This window comes from Oryzias latipes, chromosome 22 (genome assembly GCF_053564925.1).
Source record: "Oryzias latipes strain Hd-rR chromosome 22, Olatipes_Hd-rR_3.1".
NCBI classification, from domain to species: Eukaryota; Metazoa; Chordata; class Actinopteri; order Beloniformes; family Adrianichthyidae; genus Oryzias; species Oryzias latipes.
Genome location: NC_136258.1, coordinates 18,444,099 through 18,471,532, shown reverse-complemented (window position 1 = coordinate 18,471,532; position 27,434 = coordinate 18,444,099). Strand labels below are relative to the sequence as shown.

Genomic DNA, 27,434 nt, shown 5'->3' with positions numbered 1-27,434 from the left:
GAATTATAAATCACAATAAAAGTAAACACAACAAGCAATTTCCCTCTTCAGTTACAAGAAAATGGCCCTCAAAAACAGAAAATACAAATTTATGATTTTCTTTCATTTTCGAAGTGAGGATAGATTTTTTTTATCCAGAAAACAGCAAATTGACTTTACAAAATTATCTCTGCCAATAAACAAAACAAATAAAAATCATCATTCAATTTTCCTGAGCTTTTATGGAAGAGAGGACACGGGGAAATTCCCTGAAGTTATGACCACAAATAGTAAAAATAATGGCTGAAAAAAAAAAAAAGTCATCACAATAAAAGTTTTTTTGTGTACAGTACATTATTAGTGCATAAATTAAATGATAAACACGTGTAAACATTTATGATTGCGAACGCTTGTTCAAAGGTTAGTTGCTTTCTTGTATGAAATAGTGCAGGATCATCCACAAAGAGTATCAGTTATTATAACAGTTATTTAAAAGTACATTTGGTGGGGAGCCAGTTTAGCTCGTGCTGGTTTGCGGCGCCTTCCGTCCGTGAAACCAGGGTTCGACTCCGGGCTGCTCCCTGTTCCCTTCTCTACCTCTGCCGGTTCCAAGCCCGGTTTGAGAAGGTTGCGTCAGGAAGGGCATCCGGCGTAAAACATTGCCAAAATCTACCATGCGACTCGTTCGCTGTGGCGACCCCTGATGGGAGCAGCCGAAAGTGGAAGAAGATTTAAAAGTACATTTGGTATATAAAATCATCAAAACTATTTCTAAAATGAGTTTCCCTTCTTTCGTTTCCTTTTTCTCTCCTTTGGTTTCTTTTGATTTGAACCTGAGTGTCTTAAAGGGTTTTCACCAATGTGACGATGATGACAGAGAGACTGACAGTTCCCATGATGACACCAAAGATCACAAGAAGAATGGCCTGAAAACAAAAAAGGAAAAAAAAGTCAGCATTTAAAGACCCACTCAGATTATTATTTTAATCTATTTTAAAAGCGTTCCCAATGATATTTTAAATATGATTATGCCGTTTTTAGCAAAAAAAAACAAACATTCATTTTCTAGGACATACTTTCTGCAGAGCGGCAGGAGTTCATCAGAAAATTGCCTCCGAGTTATGGGCGGGTGTTGACACGGAGCAAGCCCGCTCCCACTTCCCGTCACCCATCTGTTTACATGCTCTCCCGCTAACTTACAGCCCCTCACACCCCCAACCTAACATTACTGGTGCAATAAAAATGGCAAGCTATATTGGAGGTATCCAGGTGTAAGGAGCTTGTCGCCTTCCCAGAGTATTTTTTACATCACAACAACAAGCTGTTTCCAGCTGCATTTCTTTCATCTGCTCCTAATTTACAATTATTTGAATACAGAAATACTCAGAAATGCAATTTTTAAGCTTAATTTTCGTTATAGAGGTCTTTCCATTATGAGAAAAATGCCACAAGAACAAGTTAAAAACACAATTTTGTTATTGGGAGAAGGTCATTAAACAGTAGATTTACCCCAACTGAGTCTACAGATCTCCGAGGTTGGTTGCTGATCTTCAGGTAGAAAATCCCTGGAAAAACAAACAGCAGACAGCTGGACGTGGTCGATCCTGGAGAACAAAGAGGAGAAGCTCTTGAGTTGCTCAAGAAACATGCAGCATGGTAGGAGCCTCAAACTCTCGCAGCTAAAGCTGCAACATTAGGCTTTAAATAAAACACACCAACAACTCCGAACACACTGCTGATATCCGGCACAAAAATGGCCAACAGTAGCACCACACTGAGGAGGATGACTGTTAAGATGACGTGGATGAGCCAGGAGAACTCCTGGTCTCCATACAGCAAGGAAATCACTGCTTTACGAGCCTGCAACAATCAGAGAAACATGAGATCAGGCCCAAAACTGCTCAAATGTAACTGGATTGCTTTTCAACTTTGATCAGACATTTTGGAAATTGGGACCTTTTTGAGGAAAACTGTGTGGCTGATGTACTAACAGGGAAATGAATAAGTGGTACAGTCAGCAGAACAGAGATCAGGATGGCCAGCCGAACCGTCAACACCAAGATGTCCCGAGGCAAGTAGGAGTTGTAAGCGAGCAGGAGCTCTGTCCCCACATGGTCTATAGGTGATAAATCAGACAAGTGAGGGATTGCAGAGACGGCTCTTTGACTCCATATGTCCCTGCAGGCTTACTGTAGAAGGTGAGGTAGCCAAAGAGAGACGAAATGAAGTACAGAAAGAAGCTGAGGGCAATGCCGATGTTTGCCACCTTCTGCATCCGAGCCTTAGTAGGCCTGAAAAACACCAGACATTCATCAGAGTTACACCGAGCAGTTCAGACTCATTCAGAAGCCATTAAAGCTGCAGCTCTGACCGTTCCAGCTCGCAGTAGATGGGCAGGACAGCCGTGTGGCACAAAAAGGAGAAGGCCATGGTGGGGATGGCGTAGGCACTCTGTAAATCAAATCCACCGCAACACAACCGTCATTAACAAATTATCAGCTTACACTGTTACGCAGAATGAAAGAGCAGGTGGGTTTGAGCATGAGCCACATAGTGGAAATGATTGAGCGCGCTGCTTAACATGGTGACGCAAAGTTACAGCTGAAACCGTCTCTGAATGAAGAAAACAATGAGGATAGAAATAGAGAGGGTAAATGCAAATTTTCCAGCCAAGGGCTGCTGCATAACACAGCTTTGGTTCACAGTCCAGTCATTTGTAGGTGTGCACCACTTCTCGCACCCATCTCACATAGAAAATACAATGCTTACATGTACGCACCTTGATGGAGACAACAAAGAGCTTTGGTGTGCAGTCATTCTCTGAGACATTTGAGATCTGGAGGACAAAAAATAAATAAACGTTTTGTCTGAAAACAGACTTCAACAGCATTCCCTCAAAAAGAAAAAAAGAAAAAACACTCAATGCGTATAGTTTGGTGTAAAATTTCTAGAGGTCAAAGGTTACTTCCAGGATCAGACGAGGTCACTTGGGTTTCCTGTCCTTCACGGCTGGTTTTATTCACCAAATCTAACGCGATCAATAAACCCAACATCCAGGTTTTCCCTCTAATCCCGCAGCCATGACCGCCTCCGCAGACGGCTTACCTCAGACCAATGGAATTTCACGAAGTCTGTCAAAAGTCCGGACATGCTAATAACTCTTTCAAAATAAAATGTGTACAGCCATTGTTTTTATTTGTTTTGTTTTGTTTTCTAAAAGACAAGCGTCATGGTCAGTAACTCTGCAATCTTTTTTAAACTAAAAGGTCAAAACAAGTACAATGAAAAAAAAAACCCCTAAAAAAGTACGCTAAATAAATCATTGCAACTGAAATTAAAGTTAAAACCCTATTGATACCATGAAGGAAACTTGATTTCAGAAAATGAAGAGGATTGCAAAAACTGCTATGTAACGACAAAAAAATTTAGCTTTAACTACTCAGGAGGATCTGGAAAGAATTAGTTGGACCGCTAACCAACAGCTGCAAAATGAGGCTTAATAGAATTGGACAGTGTTAAAGGCTCGATTTCAGTGGAAATGATGCCTATGACGGTGTAACGCATGTAAAATCCAAGTCTCAACCTATTTTCCTCAGAAAAGGACAGGAAATATTTTGTTTCTTTCTAAAATCTTCCGGTTCTGTGGTGTAGATGCGCTATGTGAGTTGCAATGGCAAAAATACTGTGGATATTTTAGATTTTCAAAATAAAAGGTTTCAACAGAAGAAGAATTTTTGAAACATTAATAGAACGGCCAAAAAACAGTTTCTGGACAGTGAGATTTGGTCACTCCTGATTAGACCTTAAGTGAAAAACAGATGATTGCTTCTCTCTAAGTGATATTGCTGAGTAAAAATGTGATATTTAAGATGATTAAATAAAGAAATCTTTTACCTTGGAAGTCCCATAGAGGGTGGTAGTGTTATGAGGAAGTGGACAGGGAATGGACCATTTCTTAACTACAACCTGGAGACCAGACATTACAAAAAGTCAGGAATAAAGGGGGGGAAAAAAAGAAAAAAATGCAGATAAATGTTTGGAAAAGCAAAGTTTACCACAACTGCAAAATAAAGCATGAACAAGAAGGAGATGCTGCTGGTGTAGCCCAGGAAGCCTGTGACAGTAAGAAAAATAGTTTTCAAAATAAAAGCAGAGACTTTTAACCAGTTACATTTTGAAAGAAAAATGTTTTATAGAAATACAAACGTACCAATCCTCGGCAGCATTGCTAAAGGCAGAATAATGCAAACTGCAATTAAGACCAGAAGCAACCTTCCATCGTCATACCAAGCATTTCTAAAAAGAAAAAAAAGGTGAGATGATCAATAAAAGTTGGTGATAAAGCAGGGGATTCAAAAAAAAGTAATGTTAGACAGTATCAATAACTCTGTCTGGGTGTTTAAGGCACTGTGTTCAGAGGTGGTCAAAGTCAGAACAGGTCACAGTGGAGCATCTCTGGAAATCTGCCTCGTTCTGTGCTCAAATAAAGATCGACAGATTCATCATATGGCAAAAATTAAAGGCTTAGGCTCATGAAAAACATAACAATTATGTAAGTCACATGCAAACTTTGTGCTGCTCTGTAAGCTGAGACCAGGTTTCAATAGTGGTTTTCAGAGAGGGTGGGTATTTTTCTTTGCTGTGGGATAGCCCTGGAGGTTTATTCGAGATTGGAGAAGTAGAGGAAGAGGAGGAGGGGTTGTAGGTCTGACACATGTGGAAGGCATGCCGGCTCCGCCGAGGTCGGGGTCGGCTGGGAAGGGTGCTGCCTGCCCCTGCTGTATGCTGGACCACAGCGTGAGGCCGTGAGGGACTGGCTCCACTGCTCTTTATGGGGCTTCCAGAGTTAGCAGCACCTGCTCCAAACACATCAACACCCACTGACCCCAGTTTGGCAGCTTCACAGCTGTGGCGTTAGCACCGGCGCTGATGGATTTGTTGCTGCGTCTACGTGGTTTCTGCCCCATAACCGATGCCAGCGATCTCTATTCCCATACCCGCCAAGCTTTGAGCGAAGAGCTCCAAATCAGTCGTCCCTTGACCTCTAATAGACACGCAAATGTGCAGATCACAGCTGGACTCATCCTCAGAAGGCCCCGAAAGCACTGTGGTGACGCAGGATGCTCAGAGGAGCCATGAAATGTGGAACATTTCACGCTACAAGATGAAGCGTAGCACAGAGTTAAGGCCAGAGTATGACTGCCAACAAGTCAGTCGCCACACAGCGCTGAAGATCAACAAGAAGCCGGCTGACCCAGCACAGTCCTGCCCTGGAGTCAGTGCAGCTAAAACATGGTTAGAGAAGCAAGGCAAACAAGCCTGTTAGCTCTAACAGAGAAGCTCAACTCTGTTTCCATGCGCTGATTTAAGATGAGCAAACCATTGATAATGAATGCTTTTGAACATGCAAGCCATTCATTTAAGCTTTGGTTCAATCAAGCGTACGTCTGTTAACATCCCAAAGCCGATCATTTAGAAAAAACGTTTTACTGGCCTCAGCAGCGAGATGTAATTAGAATGGCAAAACTGATCTCCCCTTGTATCAGTCTGATTCCGGGGAACATGTGTGAGAGATTTGGGAGTGAAAGCAGCACACTAATACAAAGCAGCTGTGTGTGCAGGACTTCGATGTTGATGGATGGGGCTGAGAGCTCCTACAAGTCTCTCTTAAACCAATGTGGCCAATAATAAAGTGATTGACATCCCATTCTTGGACAGGAACGAGAGGCTGCTGAGAAATGATGAGCAGCTCAGTTTGTTACCTTTTTCAAAAGAAATGAAGCATGTGAGAGAGTTTTCCCCCACATTATTAGGATTTTGAGAAAGTTAATAAAAGTTTGCTTAGCTTTATGATGCAAAACATCACATTTGACTCTTTGGAACGCTAAACGCAGAGTTTGCACTGAAACCCTGAAGATGCACTTGAAAGAAAATGGTGGTTTTCACATGTTCTTGTGGCAGTTTTCTCATGATGGAGGGCATAAACGAAGAAAATTTATCTTAAAATTGCCTTTCTGAGTTATCTTTTTGAAAAACGGTTTGAATCAGGAGCAGACGAAAAAAATCCAGTTTGAAAAATAGCTTATTTTTTGTGGAAAATTCAAAGGGCGGGTCACAAGCTCTTTGCTCTGATCTCTCAGAAACAAGGGGGGTTGGGGGAGTGGGGTTGCTCTGCACCAACAGCCCCGCCCACAACTTAGAGGCAAATTTCGAATAAACTCCTGCCGCTCTGTAGAAACTATGTCCTACATTTTGGCTAAAAGCAGCATAATCATAATTAAATGCCACTCGGAACACTTTTACAGTAGATCAAAAGATGATCAAAGTGGGACTTTAAGAAACTGTGTTTGTCATTTTAAGATTATCACATTTAAATTACAATTTTCCTGCAGTTGTGTAGGAAAGATGAGTACAGACGGGAGCTAACGGGGCTGCATGTACCCACCCTGCTTCTCCGGGGCTCAGGAAGCTTCTGATGGCTGCAGGAAGCTCTGACTTCAGGATGAACAAATAGGATGACATGGCTGTCAGGGGAAGAAGGAGCACAAAAATAAACAAACACCAAGGAGGAAAAAGCAAAAGAAAAAAATAAATTTCAAACCACAAACACAGGAGATGATTGAATCCTGTCAAAGGATGTTTACTGAGGAACTGCCAAAACGTGTGTGTGTGTGTGGGGGGGGGGTGTCACACAGTGGGTGGGGCTGCTAAACTCAAAACCAATGCTGTAGATTAGCACAGTTATGCAGGTGGTCAAATTAAGGGGGAGTTTGAGGCAGGAGCTGACGTGGAGAACTGGAGGAATGGGTGGAAAAGGGAGGAGGGGAAGCAGGAATGCTAACATAAATGATCTTTGACGCTAATCCAGGTACTTCCACTCTTTTCCAAACTCTCTAGGAAACGGGATACTTCCTCCTGTGATCAGACAGTCAATCAGAGTGATGATCGGGGTCACTTCCCGAAGAGAAAAAAAAAAAAAAAACTACAGGTGGGAAATCAGAGAACAAACACATTTAAGAAACTAAGACATAACTTTTTGAGTTCCTAAAACCCAAGACATTTCTGCCCCAGGGCAGATTTTGCACTCGCCTCTGAATAATCTTGCCCTAATCCCTGGGATCCTGTTTTTGTTTATAGAATAAAATTCCTTCTATAACCCTCCAGCCCACACAGACACAAACACACTCAATACGCCTGTTAAAGCAAAAATTATTTCCAAGCAAAAATGTAAATTGATTAAAGATGAAGCAAAGAAAAATTACAAGGACACTACTGACAGACATCACACAGCAGGGAGGATGCAATGGTGAATGGTCGTGCAGCTGGTTACTACAAACACAACACATCTATGGGAATTCCTGGTGGAAGCATACTTACATCTGTAAAAATAAATGGCCCTTGAGTGAACAAAAAGGATTGTTATTGACCAAGCGGAAAAAAACAAAAACACAACTTCTCATCATCTGTATGTAAAGTTCAAGGAAATCTGAGGTAAGCGCTCCCTGTGTGTGGTCAGCAAATACTTGGAGAGGGTGTACTACATGAGACAGAGCCGCTTTCATTTCATTAGAAGTTGGAGAGGGGCAGGCTGTAAGAGCCAGGGGCTGGTCAGTAATTAAGGTCAATTGGCCCATCAGCCTTTGGCAGAGCAGATGAATGTTTACCTAGAGTGAAGCTAATTGCACTCTTATAAAAGAGGCCGGGGGTATGGATGGCCGTGTGCTGGAGTGCTGGCTCTCACACTTGCGCACATACTGCCCCATGCTGGGAAAACCACAAACATACAAGAGGGCATGGCAGTAATCCACTCAGACGCACTGCTAATGATGCCAGAGGAGCAATCGCCTCGGCTCTTAGTCGTCTGAGGAGTGAGTGGAGATGGTGACTGGAGACAGAAGTACGGGGTATAAACCACACAGAGGGTGTGTGTTTAGGGGGGGGTTTACCATCAGCGATCAATTGAAGGAGAAGTCATGTTTCAAGCTCGGTGGGGAGTGGGGGGTGGATGAGTGGACTGCAGCTACAGGATCAGAGGTTATCGGAGAATCTTTATAATAGCCACACAGAGGGGGGTAGTTAAACCTCTGTGACCACCAGCAGGAGGCGCTGTCAGCCTCCAGAAAAAGCCCTCCTGTCACCACTCTGTTTCTTATAACAACCACATAATCGCTTCATGTACAACATGTCAGAAATAATGTCTGTTACTGCTCATTGACTAAGGGGGGGACTTACCACCAATGTTTTGGACGATGATAGTAACGCCAACAAGAACCTGGAGAGAATTTAAGAAATCTGTCAGGAGAGACTCTCTCTATGTAAAAAAAAAAAAAGGTTAACTAATGAAGCTCAGCAGCATTGGGAAAGAACTTACTTGGCCTGGTTTTTGCAAAGCTCTACCTCCTAGATCTTCATAGGAGTTGACACCTAGAGTTTGAAAAATAATCAAAAAAAGGTTATCAACACTGTGGTCTGAATGTTGAAGAAAACAGTAGCTTCTATCTTATCTGCTTCCATTATCACCTTTCTTGACTCATTTCCCAATATCACCTGATGCAACTAACCAACAAATAACAACTCAATGCAGAAGACATCATTTGTCCTGGCAGAGTGATTTAATCAGGAGGCAGAATGCTCCGGGAGTGAAGCCTCAGATGAACTCATAGGGGTCAGCTATCTGAAAATAGAGGGCATTTTTTGGGAACCGTCTCACCTGTTTGGTCACACAGTTTCAGAAGGAGATGGATGGAATATGCTGCCAGACAGGCCACCAACATCAACAGAAAGCTAAAAAAAAAGAAGCAGGTGATGACACATAGACATTTTAAAGCAAAAATCCAATTAAGAGGGGTCCTACCAGAAGCTGATAATTCCTGTGTTGGCCATGGCATAAGCCAGACCTAAAATACCGCTGCCCATAATTGCATTCATCAGGTTAAACACAGAGGAGGCAAAAGATGCTCCCGTGGACCTGCTTTGCACCAACCCCTGTATAAAAAGAAAAAAACAAAAGGGTTGAAGGAGAAATCTGGATGCTCTGCAAGAGTTTTTGGGAGGATTCCTTGCGCCAGCCTTGATGACGGATGTGATGAAACATCACTGCAGAGGCATGCAGGATCAAGGAATGGAGATGGGAATGGGACGGGGGGAGATTTGTGCTGCTTGCTGCTGGACAGCTGCCTGAGCTCAGGATAAGGGAAGCTGCCCAAACTGCTTGACCTCTCTAATGGGGGATATCCTGGACAGAACGAGTGGCAACTCCGGTGTCAGTGTCACAACAAGCTTGGATTGACCTGTGGGCCACGCAATAGCATTCACTCTGTTACTGTACTGAAAGATGGAAAGTACACCGTGACTACCACATGGATGTAAATATAGCAAGGTTGCACTTGTGTTTGAAACCCTGCAAATTAAATTACAGGGATACCAGAATATCAAGAACAGGTCCCTGAAGTACATAGGGATAAATAAGTAACCAGCTTATCCCTGTGCAGGTACCCCATGAATGGGCATTCAATTAAAAAAACAACAACTCTGAAATAGACAATGTTAATGATTCACTATTTGTCCCACTGGGTCTAAAATAAACCTGACTTAAATTTAAAAATTTTGATCGGGTTCCCCGAGGCTCCAGAAGAATCCTTCAAAATTCTAAATGTTGAACATAAATGACAATATATGACATATTTTTACAGCCACCAAGAAAAACAAAAGTTAAATTACGAGATTTTAAAGTCATAATTAAAAAAAAAACTTATTTTGTTTGGAAACTGGCCCAAAAACTCAGTCGTAACAAAATAAATAAATAAATAAAAAACAAAGACATCAGTTATACCAGAATTATACCGTTGCTTTTGTGTTTTTAAACTATACTTTCAATTCAATTTAAAATTGGTTTCATTAAACTGCAAAACATATATTTCAACCAGTGATAAGACTTTATACAATTGCATTATCCATGAAATAGAAAATTAATGTTTGTCAAAAAGAAGGAAAGTGAATTAGACAACTTGAGACTTTTGGGGTAAGTGTTTGCTTACTTAACACTAAAAACAATGGTGCTTTGGCAATTTGGAACCAACTACCTATGACAGAGAGTACCTTTTATTAAAAAAAACTAAAAATGATAAGGTGGTTTTTATTTACAATGAATCCACCAGAAGATTGTCTTTATATCAGATCTTTTTTATGTAGACATAGGATGTTTGTGGTTTATTAAATGCACTGGTCTGTAAATGAATTAAAGCAATTGTAATATTATTAAACACAGATAAAATCATAATTTAGGTTGTGCTCTCTATTTGATCCTTTATAAGGGGGGAAAGGAGCTTTAATTATTTGAAAAATCACAGCGAACTTTACGTGGACTTTTAAGTAATTGCTGACAGAGGCAGAACTAACAGAGGAACTAGTCTAGTGAAGATCATGTGACGTCCGCCATAAAATACTTGAACTACTTCAACAATTCTGACATAATCAACGTTACAGGGCTAAAAATCCCCAACACTGACAGCTGCTGAATACTCACATTTATTCCTAGCAAAGGTGTAGTGTCACTGGATTCTGAATAACCGGCTGATTCACCACCGCGGAGAACTTTATGCGAGTTTCCGTTGATGCTCATCTTCCTTCTTCGCCGACGAGTCTCAGACCACAAAAGCAGCAAACTTTATGAGTCCATGTTCTCTGTCACTTTTCAAATACTACTTATCAGCCCGTCAGCTGCTTCCCGTTGTTGTTGTTGTCGAACGTCACACGGTGCTTGCTTCCGTCGCATAATTTACGTCACCCAAAAAAATGCCCAATCCGAGAGGAGCTCTCTGTTGGTTTAACCAATCAGGAGTGCGCTCCGGTCAAACGCCGTGTCGCACTTCAATCCTCAAGCATGCCTGAGAACGGAGGATGAGGTGAGGCTTTGAGCTCCACATGGGACTCTTTTGCTTTTCAAAAGCACTTTTTTACTTTTCAAAAGGCATTATAGTAATACTCGGTCAATCGACCTCTGAATAAACGACATTAACCTTTATTAATATACGAAATGATCAAGATTATAAATGGTTTTGAATTGAATGATCCATCATCTTTCCATTTACATTTAGAGGTCACTGCATCGCTACCGAAACACTCATAGCTGTGAAAGAAAAGATAGATCTGTTGTGTTAGCTGTTTTTCCGTCTAAATATACGTTTGCTCCGTGTCACCTTTGTAATGCACGCATGAATGTGGTTGTGTGCTATAACACCACTTTATATGTGAATAATTCAAATCAAAGAGGTCAGAACCTAGAAAGTATTTTTTTAGTAATCGATACTAAATGTTTTATTTGGATACATTTTTTATAAATAATTTGACAACATTGATAAAATAAATTAAATACTTTCTTTTAATTTTCCAATTTTTTTTATTTAAATCTAAAAAGACAGATACTATTGGTCTGGTGTTCCACACAACTTTATAAATAGTTGTGGTGTGAAACAAAGTCCTAGTTTAGAGTGAAACACTGAACTAAAGGTTTTATGATGTCCTTAAATCTTGTTCTTACACCTTTTACTGTCTTTTCATGCAGGATCCTCTGCAGAATCTTTGCATCTGCTCAAATTCATTGCAAGATTCCTGGCATTGTGCAGCCGAGCCATTTCCATTCTGCCTCTGCTTGTTCTGGCTTAACCGTGAAATCAGTAATGGAGCACAAACTGTACAGGCCTCCTCCAGAGGTCCGGGGCATGACCTCTTTAGATAAAGATGCTTTCACACAGACTATCACAGTTCCAGCTTTACGGGTTCCGACTGTGGTTATAAACAAAGTTATGAAGAGCCTGAAAAAGGCCACTATCCAGCGCCCCGGTGTGTCCAGAGTGGTTCAGGATAAAGAAGGAAATAGTGACTTCCGATTAATCCTGCTGGACCCTAACAGAATGGCCTCATCAAGCTGCTTTAGTGATGCAGAAGCTGAGGCCCTCAGATCCTTTAGTGTCTCTGATGAGCTGCACAACTTTGAGCTGAAGCTAACCTATGACAACCTTAAGACTGAAGAAGTGCTGGAGGCGGTGCTCCCTGAGGGTCAGGACGTGACGTCGGGGTTCAGCCGAGTGGGACACATCGCACACATGAACCTGAGAGACCACCAGCTGCTGTACAAGAACCTCATCGGTGAGAAACTAGTTTTTAAAGTGTGATGTTCTTATGAGAGCGCTAATCCCAGCTGAAAGTTTACAAGCACGAAAGAACCAATTATATTATATTTGTGATCAGAGCTGTAAAATAGGTGTCCTCTCTTTTGGTTATGGGGTTGCACAATTAAGTCCTGGATTCTTGGTTATAATTTTTTCAAACCAAACATCGATTTGGGAAAAAAATTGCCCTAAATTTAGAACCTTAAACCTGCATTGCAGCTAATCTCATATGGACTTCAATGCAAAATGTGCACCTCTGCGGAAAAACGAAAGAAAACATTGAAATAAGGAGTCAAATGATCAAATTGTAACTTTCTTTTAAAAACAAGAGCATATAGCAAAAACTACTTAAATAACATTTTTCTTTTAATTGCAAATTATTTAATTTGTGGACAGAAATAGCTGGTTCCCCTTGTGTCTTTGTTTGTTTTTTTAAGATAAATGAACAAACTATTTGCTATTTGCATTTAAACCACATGATAATTCTTTTGCAGGTCAGGTGATTATGGACAAAACCCCTGGTATCACCTGTGTGGTCAACAAAACAAACACAATTGACTCAACTTACCGCAACTTCAAGATGGAGGTGCTGGCTGGAGAAGAAAACATGGTGGCCAAAGTACGTACAAATTCACTTTCAATTCAATTCAATGTTATTTATATAGCCAAAATTCACAACAACAGTCGTCTCAGTGAGCTTCATGCCGGTAATTGTAAGGTAAACATACAATCAAAATAGGATAATACAAAACGTCAACTAAACGGACTAAACTAAAGTGGCATACCTGCCCTTAGACCCCCCTTTGCGGTAAGGAAAAACTCCTAAAAAAAAAATAACAGAACCTGGAAAAAACGAAGAAACCTCAGGGGTGCTCACATGAAGGAGGGATCCTCCCCCAGGACGGACAGGCGATTACCAGAACTTTTAGAGAGAATTAGCTTATCTACCTCTACAACTACATATTTAAAGCCCAGCAAATGATCTTCATCCAGTTGAAGTTGGGGGACGGCGGGCGGCGCGAGACGAGCCGGAGACAGGATCCACAGCCAAGTGTAGGAGCAGCAGTAGAGGCGAGCCAGAGACGAGGTACATGGTCAGGTACAGGAGCACGAACGAGCCAACTGAAATCTGGAAGCACTCCCACTCCCCAGGAAGGGAGAGGGTAAGAGGGACAGTACATGAATCGCACTGCACCAAACAGAGGCTTGGAGAACTAAATGTTAAGTAATGATCAAGAATAGAGGAGAGGAGGGCAGAAGTAGATGAGAAAAGAGGACAGAACCCCAGTGCACCATTGTTTCCCCAGCTTCAACTTCTAGCATCCTAGTGACATTTATTAAATTTAATTTAAAAAAAATAACAGTAACGTAAATATTCTCTGAATACTACCTAGTCTGACAATAAGCCTGTCCAAAGAGAAGAAATTTAATTTTAATTATTAAAGTATGCAGGATGTAATGTGGCACTTTAAAAATAATTGTAACTTGTGCATTTATATATAATAAAAAGGAAGTAAAGAACTTTGATTTTGTTAAATACAAAAAAGATTTTAGCTTTTTTTTTTTTTTTGATGTTTTAGCAGTTTTTATAGTGCATAGTGTTCACATTTATACACCGGGTGATAGATACACTCCCATAAGACATCTGGGATTTACAATGATGTTCCGCATTGTGCCGCGGAAACAAATCGTTGTTTTCCTTTAAATGCATCTTCTCAAGTTGACAGGATTTATTGCTTTCAAACTTTTGCACCTTTTGTTTTAATGGGATCCTGAAATCTGAACTTTTTTCAAATAATACTCACATTTTTTTTATTCCCACAAAAGTCTGGGCTTTAATTTCACTATTTTATGTTGTTTCTTTTTTATTTTTCATAATCTGCGTGTGATGAAAGCTGCATTTAAAATTTGCTTCTGTTTTTTCAGGTAAAAGAAAATGGAGTGACATACGAGTTTGATTTCTCTCGTGTTTATTGGAACCCTCGCCTGAGCACGGAGCACGAGCGAGTGGTACAGCTGGTCAAACGCGGGGACACCATGTTTGACGTGTTCGCCGGTGTTGGGCCATTCACCATCCCAGCCGCCCGCCGGGGTGCCAACATTTTTGCCAACGACCTCAACCCAGAGTCCTACAGATGGCTGCAGCACAACAGCAGACTCAACAAGGTGGAGAGCAGAGTCCGAACCTTCAATCTGGATGGTAGAGAGTTCATCCGGGGGCCTTTGAAGCAGGAGCTGCCTGCTCTTGTGAAGGGAGGGGCTGGTGTTCACGTGGTCATGAACCTGCCTGCATTAGCCCTGGAATTCCTGGATGCTTTCAGGGGCCTCCTGAAAAACGAACCCCCTTGTGACCTGAACCTCCCCACAGTGTATTGCTATGGCTTCTCCAAGGATGAAGACCCTGGCGCAGACATGGTGAAGAGGGCTTCCAGCAGCCTCGGATTCCCACTGGAGAACAAGAGCACTGTGCATTTTGTGCGAAATGTGGCACCCAACAAAGATATGATGTGTATAAGATTCACTCTTCCCAAGGAGGTCCTCTTTTGCAAAAATGACGAGCTTCAAGGTGAGTTTTAGTCTTAAATAACTCAAATGTAATTAATGTTAGTACGGGTTTCTTTTTATAAAGTCTAAAAATAGTTTTCAACCAAATATTTAAGCTGCACAAAATGTAGTTCTTTTTTGGCCTAAATTTGGGGATTTTAAATGTAATAACTGACAGTGATTGGCCCCTCAATGTTTTATGTGAGGGTGTTTAATGACTGGCCTCTTAACCAGTATTTATATATTAATGAATCTCAGTATTAAACCTACATCTGCAGCAATACTTCTTACTTTGCTTTGGGTTTAAAAAATCCTGTTTTATTATAAACGCAGTGGACAAAACATAAGAATCACCTCAAAAGTCTGGTGTATTTCACAGAATTTTTACTGTTAAGCTATATTGTTTTATTCTGAACAGATTTTTTGTGTGTGTTTGCAGAGCCTTCAGAGGAACCAGCTTCTAAGAAACAAAAATGTGAAGAATCCAATCATTCCAAATGATAACATTCAAATAACCTTTTATGTATTTTTTTGCAAAATTGTTGTTTTTCATTACTTCTCTGTACAAAAACTTTCCTGGGGTGACTTTCTTTTAAGTCCAATTATAACTTTCTCCCTGTTGGAAAGTAAAATTTCTCTTTGTTTGTTTTTTTGCAAAAATGAAAGGGACATGACAAAGTTTAGGTTTTCATTTTATTAAAAAAAAAAACTGAGCTGAATATATAAATATATTTGTCAAATTCTTTATAAAAAAAAAAGATCAGAGGAGTACTATCCACAACAACATGTTGTTACTAAAGCATCACTTATTGTCTGGTCTGCCTTAACAACCACAGGGGACTGTTCAGGTTCAGAATTTTGGGGGGAAGAGCCCACTGAATGCATCCTGAATGGCTCGATAACATGCTAAAGCAGAGGTGTATCCTCCGGCTGTATCCTGGGGGAGGGCGGTCCGCACGTGGTTCAGATACCTGAGAACACACAAGAACATCTCTGCTTAGAAGCTGCAATGAAATATGGGGAGAAAAACGGCAAAATCGTTTTCTGCTTCTTCGAAAGCTTAAAACGGGCTAATAAGCAGTGGAACACCGTGAGGTCAGAAGCTTTGATTACAAACCTCTATTTTAGGTGGTTTTTTTTGTTTTGTTTTTCCAGCGATTACAGATGTAGGCAAGAAATAGATGACGATTGTGACAAAGTTTTCCATCAGCCTCGGCTGTGCGGTCCTAAGCCCTCACACCACTCTGGCATTGTGGTCTGTGTTCCTGTGAGCTTGGGAAACTTCAAAGAGGAATGTGAATCAAGAGCACAGGCAGTACTCTGTGATTTCTCTGTACATTCGGGCAGCTTTCCATAGTAACCCAACACCTGTGGGGAGGCTCACAGCCTGGTGGTTAAGGTGTGTGAATGGGAGAAGAACAAAAGTGCAATCGGTGTTGGTCACATGAGATTCTACCTCACAGCTTTGCCTTAGTCAAAAATATTAAACGCAGAAGGTGTGAAGCTCAGCTTTAACATCTAAAGACCAAGAAGCAACCAGGAGCTGCAAAATCAATTCCAACAGATTTCACTGGTTACAAATGTCCAAGAGAGTGAAAATCTCATAGAAATATTAGAGTTTTTTCTACTGGGGGACAATTTACTTAAAAATTGGAAGCATTTGCTGATCATCCTATTATTGACATTTAAATTTATAGAAAGTTCATCTTAGACTTTTTCCTATGATGCATCCATCCATCTTCAGAACCTGCATTATTCCTTTCGGGGTCTGCTGGAGCCAACCCAGCTACTGTTGGGCAAAGGCGGGGCACCCTGAACAGGTTGCCAGTCTGTTGCAGGGCCCTAAGAAGCATCTTCATCGGAATACTGAAAGAGTACTTGGCAATCGATATATAACTCAACCTAAAGTCCCACTCTGATCCTCTATTTAAGTGTTCCCAGTGGATTTTTAATGATGATTGTTGTTTTAAGCCCACATAAAAAAAAACTGTCATATTCTAGGTAGGACATAATTTCTTCAGAGTTGCAGGAGTTCATGAGGAATTGGCCTCTGCGTTGTTGGTGGGACTGATGGTGGAGTAAGCCTTCCCTCATTTCCCATCATCCCTTTGTTTCATTGCCGGTGCAACAAAAATGACGAGCTTTATTAAAGATATCCAACAGTACAGTTTTGAGTCGGGTGCCAGCTCGGTTGAGCAAAACAAAGACGTACACGGATCTATTCGTCTATAAGTCGATGCATCAGAAGCAGCTTGTGGCCCGATGTTTGTGACCCACATCACAGTTAAAGGCTTTTTCAAACTGCATTTTCTTTGGTTTGCTCGTGAATCACAATCATTTGAGTAAAGACACACCCGGAAATTGAACATCTTGTGTGGTTCTTTGTCCATTTCAGATTTCTGTCTGCCAATGTCATGAAAATGCTTTTATGGCCTCTTTTAAAGTTCTTTAAAAATTAACTTAGTCTGTAAAGGTTGACATGAGGCTTTTGCTTTTTTTGTATTCATTTCCAAAACAAAAGGACAGACCTTGGTGTAACGGCTGCATGTTCACTTCTTGGAATGGCAGCTGAACACTTGAGAACAATTTATATGTAATGCCAAACGATGAACTCCAAAATGTTTGCAAATAAACCATTTCCAGAATTATGTGCTTCTCCAATGATAAAAAAAACAAAAGGAAAAAAAAACGGCAAGAAAAGATAAAGTTGTGTTGGAACATTAGTGAGTCAGTGTATGCAGCTCAATATTCTTTAAAAAAAAAAATCAAATATTTAATATAGGTATTAAAGTTTTCCATTCACAAAGTGTAGTTAGGTTTTTTCCACATAGCCTGATTTATGTTTTAAAGTATAAAACATTTACTTAAGGTTGCAGGCCTGGGGAGGACCAAACCATTTAGTCTTCTGGATACATAAACAGCAGAACTGAAAGGGGCTGTACCGTCTTTGTCACATGCCTCAACAAAGACTAAAAGGTATTACTACCACACACACACACACACACAAGCTCTGACAGAGAGTGAAAGTGAGACACGCACAGAGTTTCAGAGGACCTCATGGCACAGAATGTCAATCAGATCAGACCACTCATCACCCACTAGAGAAACAACACACAAGTTCAAAACAGCAAGCCCAGTGATTAATAATAACTTCATTAAGCCATAGCTCCTGTAGCCTGTCCTTCAGTGCACTTGAGGGAGGTCTTCTCGTATGGCTTCCTGCATCAGATGAGTGCTATCTATTGATTATATTGTACTGGGCCTTTTTAATGGTGAAAAAAGTGGGCTATTTACAGCCCGGCTAAGTCTGCTCTTCCTGCTAATCTAATCCCCAAGCTACTCATGTGGTCATTCCTTCCAAGAAAGCTGAGAGCTCTGTGTAACTTTATACCTGCCTGCCCCTGAGGAGAGGGGGAGCAAAAGGAGAACATGAAGGAGAGCGATGGAAGAAGGTGAACTGCATCAGTGCGAGGGGGTGGGGGCTGAGAGTTGGAAAAGACTGGGAGATAGGAGATGAAGTCACCTTTGGGTATCATCATTACAAAGCCGCCTCTGCCAAAACAACTCCGTCTGTGCTCGTCTAGAACACCAGAAGTTGGTTCAGTTGTGCTCCATTAACTTGGCGGCTGTATCCGCGTTTTCCGGTGGTGGCGGTGGGGTGATGGGGGTGTGGGGTGGTGCACTAGCACACGCGTGAATAAGGAAACTGAATTATTTCGAAAGGCCCAACAAGGCAGAAAGTCAAACAGTGGCGAGAAAGCGATTGAAAGTGCGTGGCGTAACCGCAAAAACGTGTCAATCAGAAAATGAGGCACCTCAACAAAATACACACTTCATTCCATTTTGACTCCACAGTGCCACTGCATGGAGCAACACTCTCCCACCCCATTAACCCCCCAACCACCCAACCACCCACCCACAACACACACTTCTTTCTTCCTCCCCTCCCTTCCAAAAGACTGGACAGGCTTTTGTTCGCAGGGCACTGAAACCCAAGCTGTTTCGCCTGGTAACATCTTTCACTCTCCGGGCCCCACTGCAGCATTAGATGCAACTGGATATGGGTCTTTTCAAAGCTTTGTATTATTGGGTAAATATGGGTCACTTTGGACTGGCCCATTATGTCGCTTAGGGGAGCTGGAAAAGAAGAGTGCAGGTGACGAAGACAACCGAGTGACACAGTGTGACAATGTTTGCTTCAGATTGCAGTCGCCACAAGGGAACGAGGCCGCCATATTTCATTTTCCCCAGAGAACCTCCATTCTTTCGTTTGGTCCCCTTGGAATAAAAAGCAGCACGAATGTTAAAACTTGGGGACTTGAACCGTTTACTGTTATTTTCCTCTTTGCCCTTCTGCTTAAAGTTGAACTAAAACCCTTTACAGCTAAGCACATTTTTTTCCACTTGGGTCTGGAAATCTAAAAACCTGGTCAGTGTTTCCTGCTAATGCTAATAATGCTGAGAAGTTTTCCTGATGGAACCCTGCATGTATTCCCGACCTCCGGTGCCTGGAAAATGCTGCAGAACCCCCACCTCTAATTCAAAGTGAAAAGATAAGTGGTGAAATGTTCCGGCGGGTTTTGCAAGACTTCCAGCTGAAAATGAACGGCTTCTTGCATTTAGGTCCAGCCACTACTGTGGCAGACGGTTTGAGCTCCTCGGGAAAAAAAAGGGGGTCTGGAAAGCTGAGTCTCCAGTAGAGAAAACAAGCAGACACTTGATGAAAACGTGTAAGGCCTCTTGTCTAGACTTCGTGTGTCTGCTACATTTGTCTAGTGAAAGCTGAAAGAGGCTTAGGGTGGATTGAAAATTTTAAAAAAGGCCAGCAATAGAACAGAAACTAATTTAGCAAGTAGATTTTACACAGAGTAAGAACACAATAAAATAGAGCAATCGCTTTCAGTTTTTAAAGGAAACAAAGAAGAAGCCTGTCATTGACACAATACAGAAAGCTGAATTTTTTTATCACTACTGTAAGTTTTAAGGAGCAAAGTAGTCTTTTTTAGCACTAATGTTCGGATTTTACTTGATGCTCTCTGACGCTGTTTTTTTTAAAATAAATTGTTCATCTGTTGACTCAAAATGTTTGTTCAGTCTTAGAAGTCAATTATCATAAATATTAGATTCAAATTCCCACTCCATCATCTTTTGATCTATTCTGAAATAATTCTCAGTGGTCTTGTAATTATGATAATGCGATGTTTAGCCAAAATCGAAAAAGCTGTTGGTTTTCTAGAACATAATTTCTGCAGCGCGGCAGTAGTTCATAAGAAATTTGTCTCTGAGTTGTGGGCAGGACTGGTGGCACGGAGTAAGCTTGCCCCTTTCCATCATCCATCAAAACCCCAACCCAATACTATGGCGAGCAACATAGTATTAGATTACAGATGAGCAGAAATGAAGACAGAATGATTATCGTAGCCTTTGATAAAATTCAAGTTAATTCTATGGCGAGCAACATTGGAGCGATCCAGCCGTACAGTTTTGGGCCAGATGCCAGCTCAGATGAAGAAAACAAAGACGTACATGGATCTAGTTGTCTACAAGTAGATGCATCAGCATGGAGCGGACCAGGAAGCTTGTGGCTTGCTGTAGCAATTTCTATGTCACATCTAGAAGCTTTTTCAAAATGACATTTTTCCTTCTGCTCCTGATTCACAACAATTTCAACAAGAACTACTCAGAAATGCAATTTTAAGCATAATTTTCTTTTTATATGTCCTCCATCATCAAAAAAACGGTAAAAGAACACGTTAAAAACACAATTTTCATCTGGATGGGTATTTAAAACTTCTCTTGATAAAAAACCTGCATTATTTGGGGATACATTGTTTTTACATTTATAACCTAATTATTCTTGCCTGTTTAAATTTTGTGAAAAATATAAGCTTTCAGTGTGAAATCCCCTGCAGAGGAAGCTTTATGGAAGTGAAGGCGATCCCATCTTTCTAAAAGAGCAGTCCTGAGCATGTATGGGTGCTCGGAAGTCTTCCTTTAGCGCTGTGCTCCAGAAGCCAGTGGAGATTCCTGGCCTGGGAATGATAGGAACAGACGGAGGGGGGACCAGAACCACACACCTGCCAGATGATTTGTCATTATAGAGGGGTCAGCACTCAGCTGTCACCCCCTAATCACCCATCCTACCCCTTCATAACCCCCCACCTCCCCCCTTCACCCACTAAACTCCCCTCCAGTCCTCCCCAAACACTGCATGCATTCCTCAGGCAGCTCCAGTTTCACTCACAGCACTTCAGCTCCATCTGCCCCTCCCTCCCACACTCTTCCCAGGGAGAAAAATATACCCCTCGCGAGAGACATGTCACACTGACTGCATTGTTCGGGTGTGCAACGAGTGCCCGTGTGTGCATCCACGCAATCCGCGAATGCAATTACATGTTTATCTAAGGGCAGAGCGGCCCGGGTCGATATTAAAGACCGAGCGATAGAGCAGAATTTTACCAGTGGAGAATGTGAGAACAACCCCCCCCCCCCCCCCCCCCCGCAGAGCAGACGGTCAAAACACAGATAACTCTCACAGGTATACAATATCTGTCAGCAGCGGTCTTTCATCATTACAGGTCAGAGGTCACACTCTTTTCCACTGAAAGCAGCTTCTTCTGGGAAAAGCCAGCGAGACAGATCCTCAGCCATTAGCCTACCCACTGTCCATCAGATTATCTCAAGTCGTACTCCAGTGAGTGTGCTTGAGGGGGCTTGGCGAGCTTACATCATATATATCACACATCCCCTTATCCATTAACATGTAGCTTATCATCACTCCTAACTGGCTGAGTCTGTTTCTGTGTACTCCAAAAGTGAGAAGAAGCGGGCTTTGAGTGCTACAAACACTTACTTAAGAAGGGAACTTGTTAAAAAGTGTTAACAGAAGTTGGGGGGGGGGGGGGGGGGGGGGGGCGACGCCTGAAAAACATTCCCAGAAGGAGAGTGAGTGACAATCCGAAAACTGTTCTTGAGAACCCAGCTTGTTTTTATATGTAATAATTAGAGAAATGTTTTTTTTCTTTAGAAAGCCAGAACTGCAGAGGTGACAGCCATGAGGCCTCTTCCCGATCTGCCCCTCCTGTTCAAGCATCACCTGTCATCTTTCATTACAGACTGCCGTTATGGACATGCACCTACCCTGTCTAGCCTAGTGGGGGCAGTAGAGGCTGTCAGACTTAAAAAGCCACTACTTAATGGAAACAGCGGTGGGGCACATAGAGGCATTACACACTCCTCTAACCACCTGACGCACAGAGCATCTTTCTTTCACCTTATGAGATGCCACTTGATAACACCCCCCCCAAGGAAATTTAAGAAGCGAGAGGGAGGGAGGCAAACCGCACCGGAGAGGGAAGATAATGACATGACATCAGTGTCATCGTTCACCAAATGGGGCTGTACACAATGGAGGAAAATATACTGTCCAGTGAATGGCTGCTATCATGAGACACACCCATACACGCACAGACGCACAAAGACACACACATACAGGACAAAAGGAGCTTGGACAGTTAGATGTAACATACTGGAAATAGATCCCCAACAAACAGAGGAAGAAAAGAGTTTTCCCAGCGGGGATCTGCGTCTGCAGGTATCAGTTACTGAAGCATATGAAGTACTGGGAAAAAGCAGAGTGTACTATTATTCAGTAGAAAAGGGCAAGAGAGTTTGACTACGGGGGGTTGATTCATAAATGATCTGGAAGAGGCACCTCCTTTCCTGAGATGTGTGTGGCAAGTCCCCATGGCCGAGCACCACAAGACAGGAGTTTGTTTTGTTTCTCCAACCTTTAAGAGGGGAAAATGAGCTGGTTAATCCCCCCCTGCTCATAGCTGGGCCATTCCCCCCACTGGCTTTAAGAGCAGAGGAGCTGCTAGGGGTTCAAATCCATTTGTGTGCATGATCATTAAAGTCGGAGCACTTTTAATCATAGCCTTCATCTCAAAGGGATTCTCTGCTGGTTGGTCTAGCACACGAGCCACAGAGACAAAAAGCCTGACTTCTCTCAAATTATGAAAACAAGACAAATGCATTTCCCATTCTGTCATCCAGTAATTCTCCCTCTGGTTTCTTCTTGTACTTCAGGTTAGAAATGATTACCCACAAGTAAAAAGCTTCTGGTCAAGTACAGGGAGCGCTTATTTTGACTCATACTTCAAGAGAAGATCAATATTTGCTCAGATCTATGGAAGGGAAAACAATAGTGATCTGGCCTCCACCAACCCTGACTGTTAATGGTCTATTTACTGAGACAGACAGGATAATGGTCTGGGTGTTGGCTGGTGGAGAATCAGACGGCAGCCATGATATCCTCCATTTCTGGTAGAGTTTTGATAGAAACAAGAAGTGCAGAAAACAAGTGTCTACACAAGGTGGTGGCTAAAAGTGCTTTGTGTAAAGACGTGGCACCCTGTTGTCACAGACAGGTTTACAAGTCAAATAACTAGCCTCCTGCCCCCACACTATTATAATGCCTACATTCGCTTTTGGTTATGCAAATTCTAAATCTGTGTATGTCTGCAGTCCAGCTTCCAGACCTAAGCTATGAAAACACTTAAACGGCCAATGAAGCTTTGTGATTGTGTCTATATCTGCCAGTAACACAAGACAACAGCACGTGAGACAAGTGTATAGTGTGGAAGGTGTCTGATATCTGAGAAACCAAGTTTAGCCGCAAGTTCTGGTTATAGTGGCAAGTCCAAGTATTTAGGGGAAGACCCCATTGTTATGAAAGCGCCAAATAAAAAATAAAATAAAATGTGTATTTTAAGATTTTCTAGCTAGCCAAGTGGTAAACAAAAAAAAGTGCCCTAAAATATAATCAGACCTAGTAAAAGTAGATCAAAGGCTGTTGCCCTTGGAAGAGTTCAAGTGAGGTCATGCTAACTGGCACCTCATCTTCCCATAACTTCAGCATCAAAGCTGCATTTTGTGGGAGAGTGTGAAAGCATACGAGTCTCTGCGGCCCAGAATGCGAGCCACGTCTCTCCAAGGTGCCATCACTTTGCTCCTGTCAGCTCTCACACTCTGACATCCTGGTGCTGTGCCTTGGGTCCCTCATGGTCAGTGACCTCTGACCTGCCCCCTAGGTCTCCCGGACCCATCAGGCCCCACAGATGGATGAGTGCCTTGCAGGGATCAGAGAATCAGGGAAATATGGAAAAACTATTCGCCATTTCTTGACTGCTTTGCTTGTTCTACAAAACTGCAGTTTTAAAGACTGGCTTTCAGTTTCATAGCACTGTAATTAAAAGTGGAAGTTGTTACAAATATTTTTTAAAATCTCCCAGAGCCAAAAACAATTGATCAGTTGGCCAAAACCTAAAAAAAGACAGGGATTTTAGATTGGGGGGTGTCATACTAACCAGGCAGAGGTGGCTACGGTTAATTGTCAGGAACTTAATGCCGACTACCCTGAATACCTCCTTCTCATTGAAGCGCTTAACATAAATCAACATACAAATAAAACAAAAAAATACACACACAGTTCATTTAAAAACACATGCACCAGGGGATGTATGGGAAAAAGAGCATCACTGAGAGACCCATTAACCTTTGTCTCCCAAATAGATCCGTAAGCACACGGCGTGCTCAACATTTTCAATGAGTGTTCTCATGTGATTTATGTATTATTTTTGTGTCCACAAAAACACTGATTATCTTCAAATGAAGACCTAGAGGCAGTTTAGAGAGGAGAAAATGATTAGTTGTTGCCCGTGTTTATGATTGTGGGTCACAGCAAACTACCGAAGGCTATTTAACCTCACAGATAGTGACTTAGTGAGGGAAAGTGCTCTTAGGACTACTTCCTTGTGCATAAAAGCGCATCCCCAGGAGAGGGACTCCAGACTAAACACTCACTCATTCAGCTGCTCCCTTTCAACTGTCTAACAAGAGACGGATCCCCGACGAGTCCTCCCGATGGCAAACCTCACTTTTTCCACCAATTATAGAAAGCAATGTGGGGTGGGGGAGGAGGCAGATCTTCAAAATATTATACACATTGGCATTTGGCGAAGCTCATTGAGCAACTTCTGTCAGAAAGAGATGGGCTAATTTTGGGGCAGTGCGTGCCAACACAAACAACTGTTCTGGCGAGCGTTCATTGTCAGCACTTGAGGTTTGAGTCAAATTTTTCAACGCTCCACAGCCAATTTCTCTTTCCCCTATTCCCCTCATCTGATTTGTCCGTGTCCAAAATTCCACTCTTTCATCGCCTACGCAGTCAGAACTCAAAAGTATTCGCTTGTAAAGCACGAATTCCGGTCCAAAATCCATTTACATAAATAAAAAATGAAGCTCTTTAATTCTTTTTTTTGACCGCACTAGGATCTTTTGATAGAAATGTTTTTAGGTATAAGGAAGCCGTGACTTTGACAATGTATTCATAAGTTGGCACATAGGAGACTCTGGAGGTTTAACAAAAACTTCTATAGTCTGTAGTTTCTGATTCATCTAAAAAGGCATGCAAGCCTAAACACTGATTCTCTGTTTCTCTACAGCCACATTTACTTCTTCTTTGATTTTGTTTATTAAAGGCTCTAACTATTCAACATAAAAGTGAACAGCAATGACAAGACATTTGAAGTACTGCATTTGCAGTTAGAATTCTTGCAAAACACTGCGCTCGCCAAAAAGATGGCAAAAATAAAAAACAATTCAGAAAACTCGCAAAATTTTTTAAGGGTCATATCCTCTGGGGCAAATCACAACACACCCTTGCACACGAGGAGATCCTTTGGTTGTGTACCTCTGTGTGTAAGGGGAGGTAGAAGCTGAGGTTAAAGCTGAACGAGCACTTTTGGAGGCCCCCTGAATATGCAACCTTTACTCCGCTCCAGTGTTGAGCCAGATGTCTTTAATATAAGAGCCCAGCTCATATTTATTCAGGTACAGCAGAAAGAGGGAGAAAGAGAGACAGCAAAAGAGGTGTAGCCTCTTTTCTCTGGCATTCATGCAGCACTCCTGTGGTTTTTTTGGGGGGCAAAGGGACAAAACGATAACGACACTAAGGTAGAGAAAAAAGGAGAAGAAAAAAGAAGATCAAGAGCAAATCAAAGGGAAAAAAAACATAGCAACAGTTTGTCTTGAGTTGGCTGGATATTCTGTGCAATAGACAAGCCCCAGAGGCCCTGGGGCCACGGGGGGGTGAGCTCAACGTACCAGTCTCACTTGATGACCATGTCCAAGACAAATCACCAGTGGTGTTCCTGTCACAGTGGGCCTTGACCAAGACAAACAGTCATGGTTTAAAATAAGTACTTGCCCCCTCACACTCCATTCCATCTCTTCCACACTCTGGCACATCCATATCTTCTTGCAAGTTCAAACATATTCCTTTCACAGGTCACAGGAGTGGAGCTGCAGTGTACACAGGGGACCCACTTTTCACTCTTCGAACACTGTCTGTATTCTTGCTAACCAACTATCATTCTATCGTATGCTGTTCAATTGTGGCAAATATTACTCTAAATGATATAATGAGAAAACAGGAGCTCCTTTTGCGCTGTGTGTAAACTTACCTGAATGTTTATATAGAATCACTAAATGTCAAACTTTGCTGAATTCCAAACTGCTAACGGTGCACGAGTGTCAGCAATAATGCATCCTGGGACATGTGGTTTGTCTGATCCAGCCTGTCCGTGTCACTGCAGAGGGTCAGCACTATGGAAACCGTCCCCTCCCACAAAGAAAGTCTTATTTATCCGTATGGCAGAGTTCTTCCAGGACCCCTAATCTGCTGACATCAGTCCTGCCTGGTCTCAAATCTAGTATGCAGCAAAAATTGTGAGCCGCGTTTCATCTGCATATTGATTGGCTTGGACAAAAGAAGTAGAGGCTCAGCAATTCCCTGAATATATAATGTAAATAAGTAGTAATTCGGCTTAAAGTCTAGAAACCTGTTTTGCCTTAAGTAGAGGGTTTTCTGGCTAATTAGGTAAAATGTGACTGAACGAAAAAAAGTCCATTAAAAAACAAACAATAAACAAAAAGCTACAATGTAAACATGCTGACCTTATGCATATCTCAGTCGCATGAAGGTTACTGTCAGGTTGAAGCAATTCTCAAAGTCAATGAGCTTGACACAAAGCAGTATGACCCCGGTTTGCCTGTCACCCAATAAAAGCAGGCCTTTCTCAGTGTGTGGGCAGGCTGTATTGCCAGCCAGCTGAAGTGCAGACGGCTGGGCGCTGGACGCTCTGATGGATGGCTTACACTCTGAGAAGGCTGGACCAATGGCGTCGTGGATTGATTGGCCCAAAGGGGCCGTCGGGCGGGGAAAGCACTTCCTGTGTGTGTTAATGGACGCTCCTGCCAATGCTCCATGGTGGCTTGCGGCAGGCTTTTCGTATTTCTTCTTTCTCTACCTAATAATTCTGTTCAATAGAGAACCGCTAAGCAAATTGCCACGCATCCAACTCAGCCCAATTTCATAGATTTAAAACATTTATCGGAATTAAACTTTTTATAAAAATGAATAACTCAACATTTTAAATCAAAATCCTCCTAATTTGCCATTTCTAACAGTTTCTTAATCTCAGGCCAAAAACAAAAGAGGAGAGCATAAACTGGATCCCAAACGTATTTAATAATGTGGACTGTTAAACCCTTCGGTTATATTTTTCAACATTTTTTATTTAAATCTTTTCTTTTTTTTTTGTTAAACTACAGAGGAGCAAAGTTACACATTTTTTGACTGAAACAGTTATTCTTTCCAGATGCTAAGTAACTTTTTTC

General features: G+C 41.8%; 3 protein-coding genes across 4 annotated transcripts in view; 1 reads left to right on the top strand and 2 right to left on the bottom strand.

Annotated features, from left to right (window-relative positions):
• Nucleotides 1-779: 779 nt before the first annotated feature.
• slc38a6 (solute carrier family 38 member 6) lies at nucleotides 780-10,753 on the bottom strand. 2 transcript variants are annotated; one of them, XR_013653033.1, is made up of 16 exons: nucleotides 10,505-10,753; nucleotides 8,834-8,964; nucleotides 8,690-8,763; nucleotides 8,351-8,403; nucleotides 8,212-8,251; nucleotides 6,425-6,503; nucleotides 4,190-4,275; nucleotides 4,035-4,093; nucleotides 3,874-3,945; nucleotides 2,759-2,815; nucleotides 2,351-2,430; nucleotides 2,170-2,270; nucleotides 1,936-2,095; nucleotides 1,695-1,839; nucleotides 1,489-1,583; nucleotides 780-905 (listed from the first exon to the last, which is right to left on the bottom strand). XR_013653033.1 is itself a non-coding variant. In XM_011490345.3 (16 exons), exons 1-16 carry the CDS (start codon nucleotides 10,598-10,600, stop codon nucleotides 822-824), a joined length of 1,377 nt encoding a protein of 458 aa, XP_011488647.1. In that variant the 5' UTR covers nucleotides 10,601-10,753; the 3' UTR covers nucleotides 780-821. The 2 variants fall into 2 exon arrangements, 1 of the variants encoding a protein (XP_011488647.1); XM_011490345.3 differs by having other exon boundaries at nucleotides 1,971-2,095.
• Nucleotides 10,745-15,420, top strand: trmt5 (tRNA methyltransferase 5). The gene is made up of 5 exons (XM_004082281.5): nucleotides 10,745-10,883; nucleotides 11,543-12,126; nucleotides 12,644-12,768; nucleotides 14,076-14,715; nucleotides 15,133-15,420. Exons 1-5 carry the CDS (start codon nucleotides 10,879-10,881, stop codon nucleotides 15,192-15,194), a joined length of 1,416 nt encoding a protein of 471 aa, XP_004082329.1. The 5' UTR covers nucleotides 10,745-10,878; the 3' UTR covers nucleotides 15,195-15,420.
• The window catches only part of mnat1 (MNAT1 component of CDK activating kinase), a 39,322-nt gene continuing 27,260 nt past the window's right edge, over nucleotides 15,373-27,434 (bottom strand). The window contains exon 8 of the mRNA XM_004082279.5: nucleotides 15,373-15,664. Coding sequence (XP_004082327.1) covers nucleotides 15,544-15,664 — 121 coding nt within the window. The 3' untranslated portion in view covers nucleotides 15,373-15,543. The remainder of the gene's footprint in view (nucleotides 15,665-27,434) is intronic.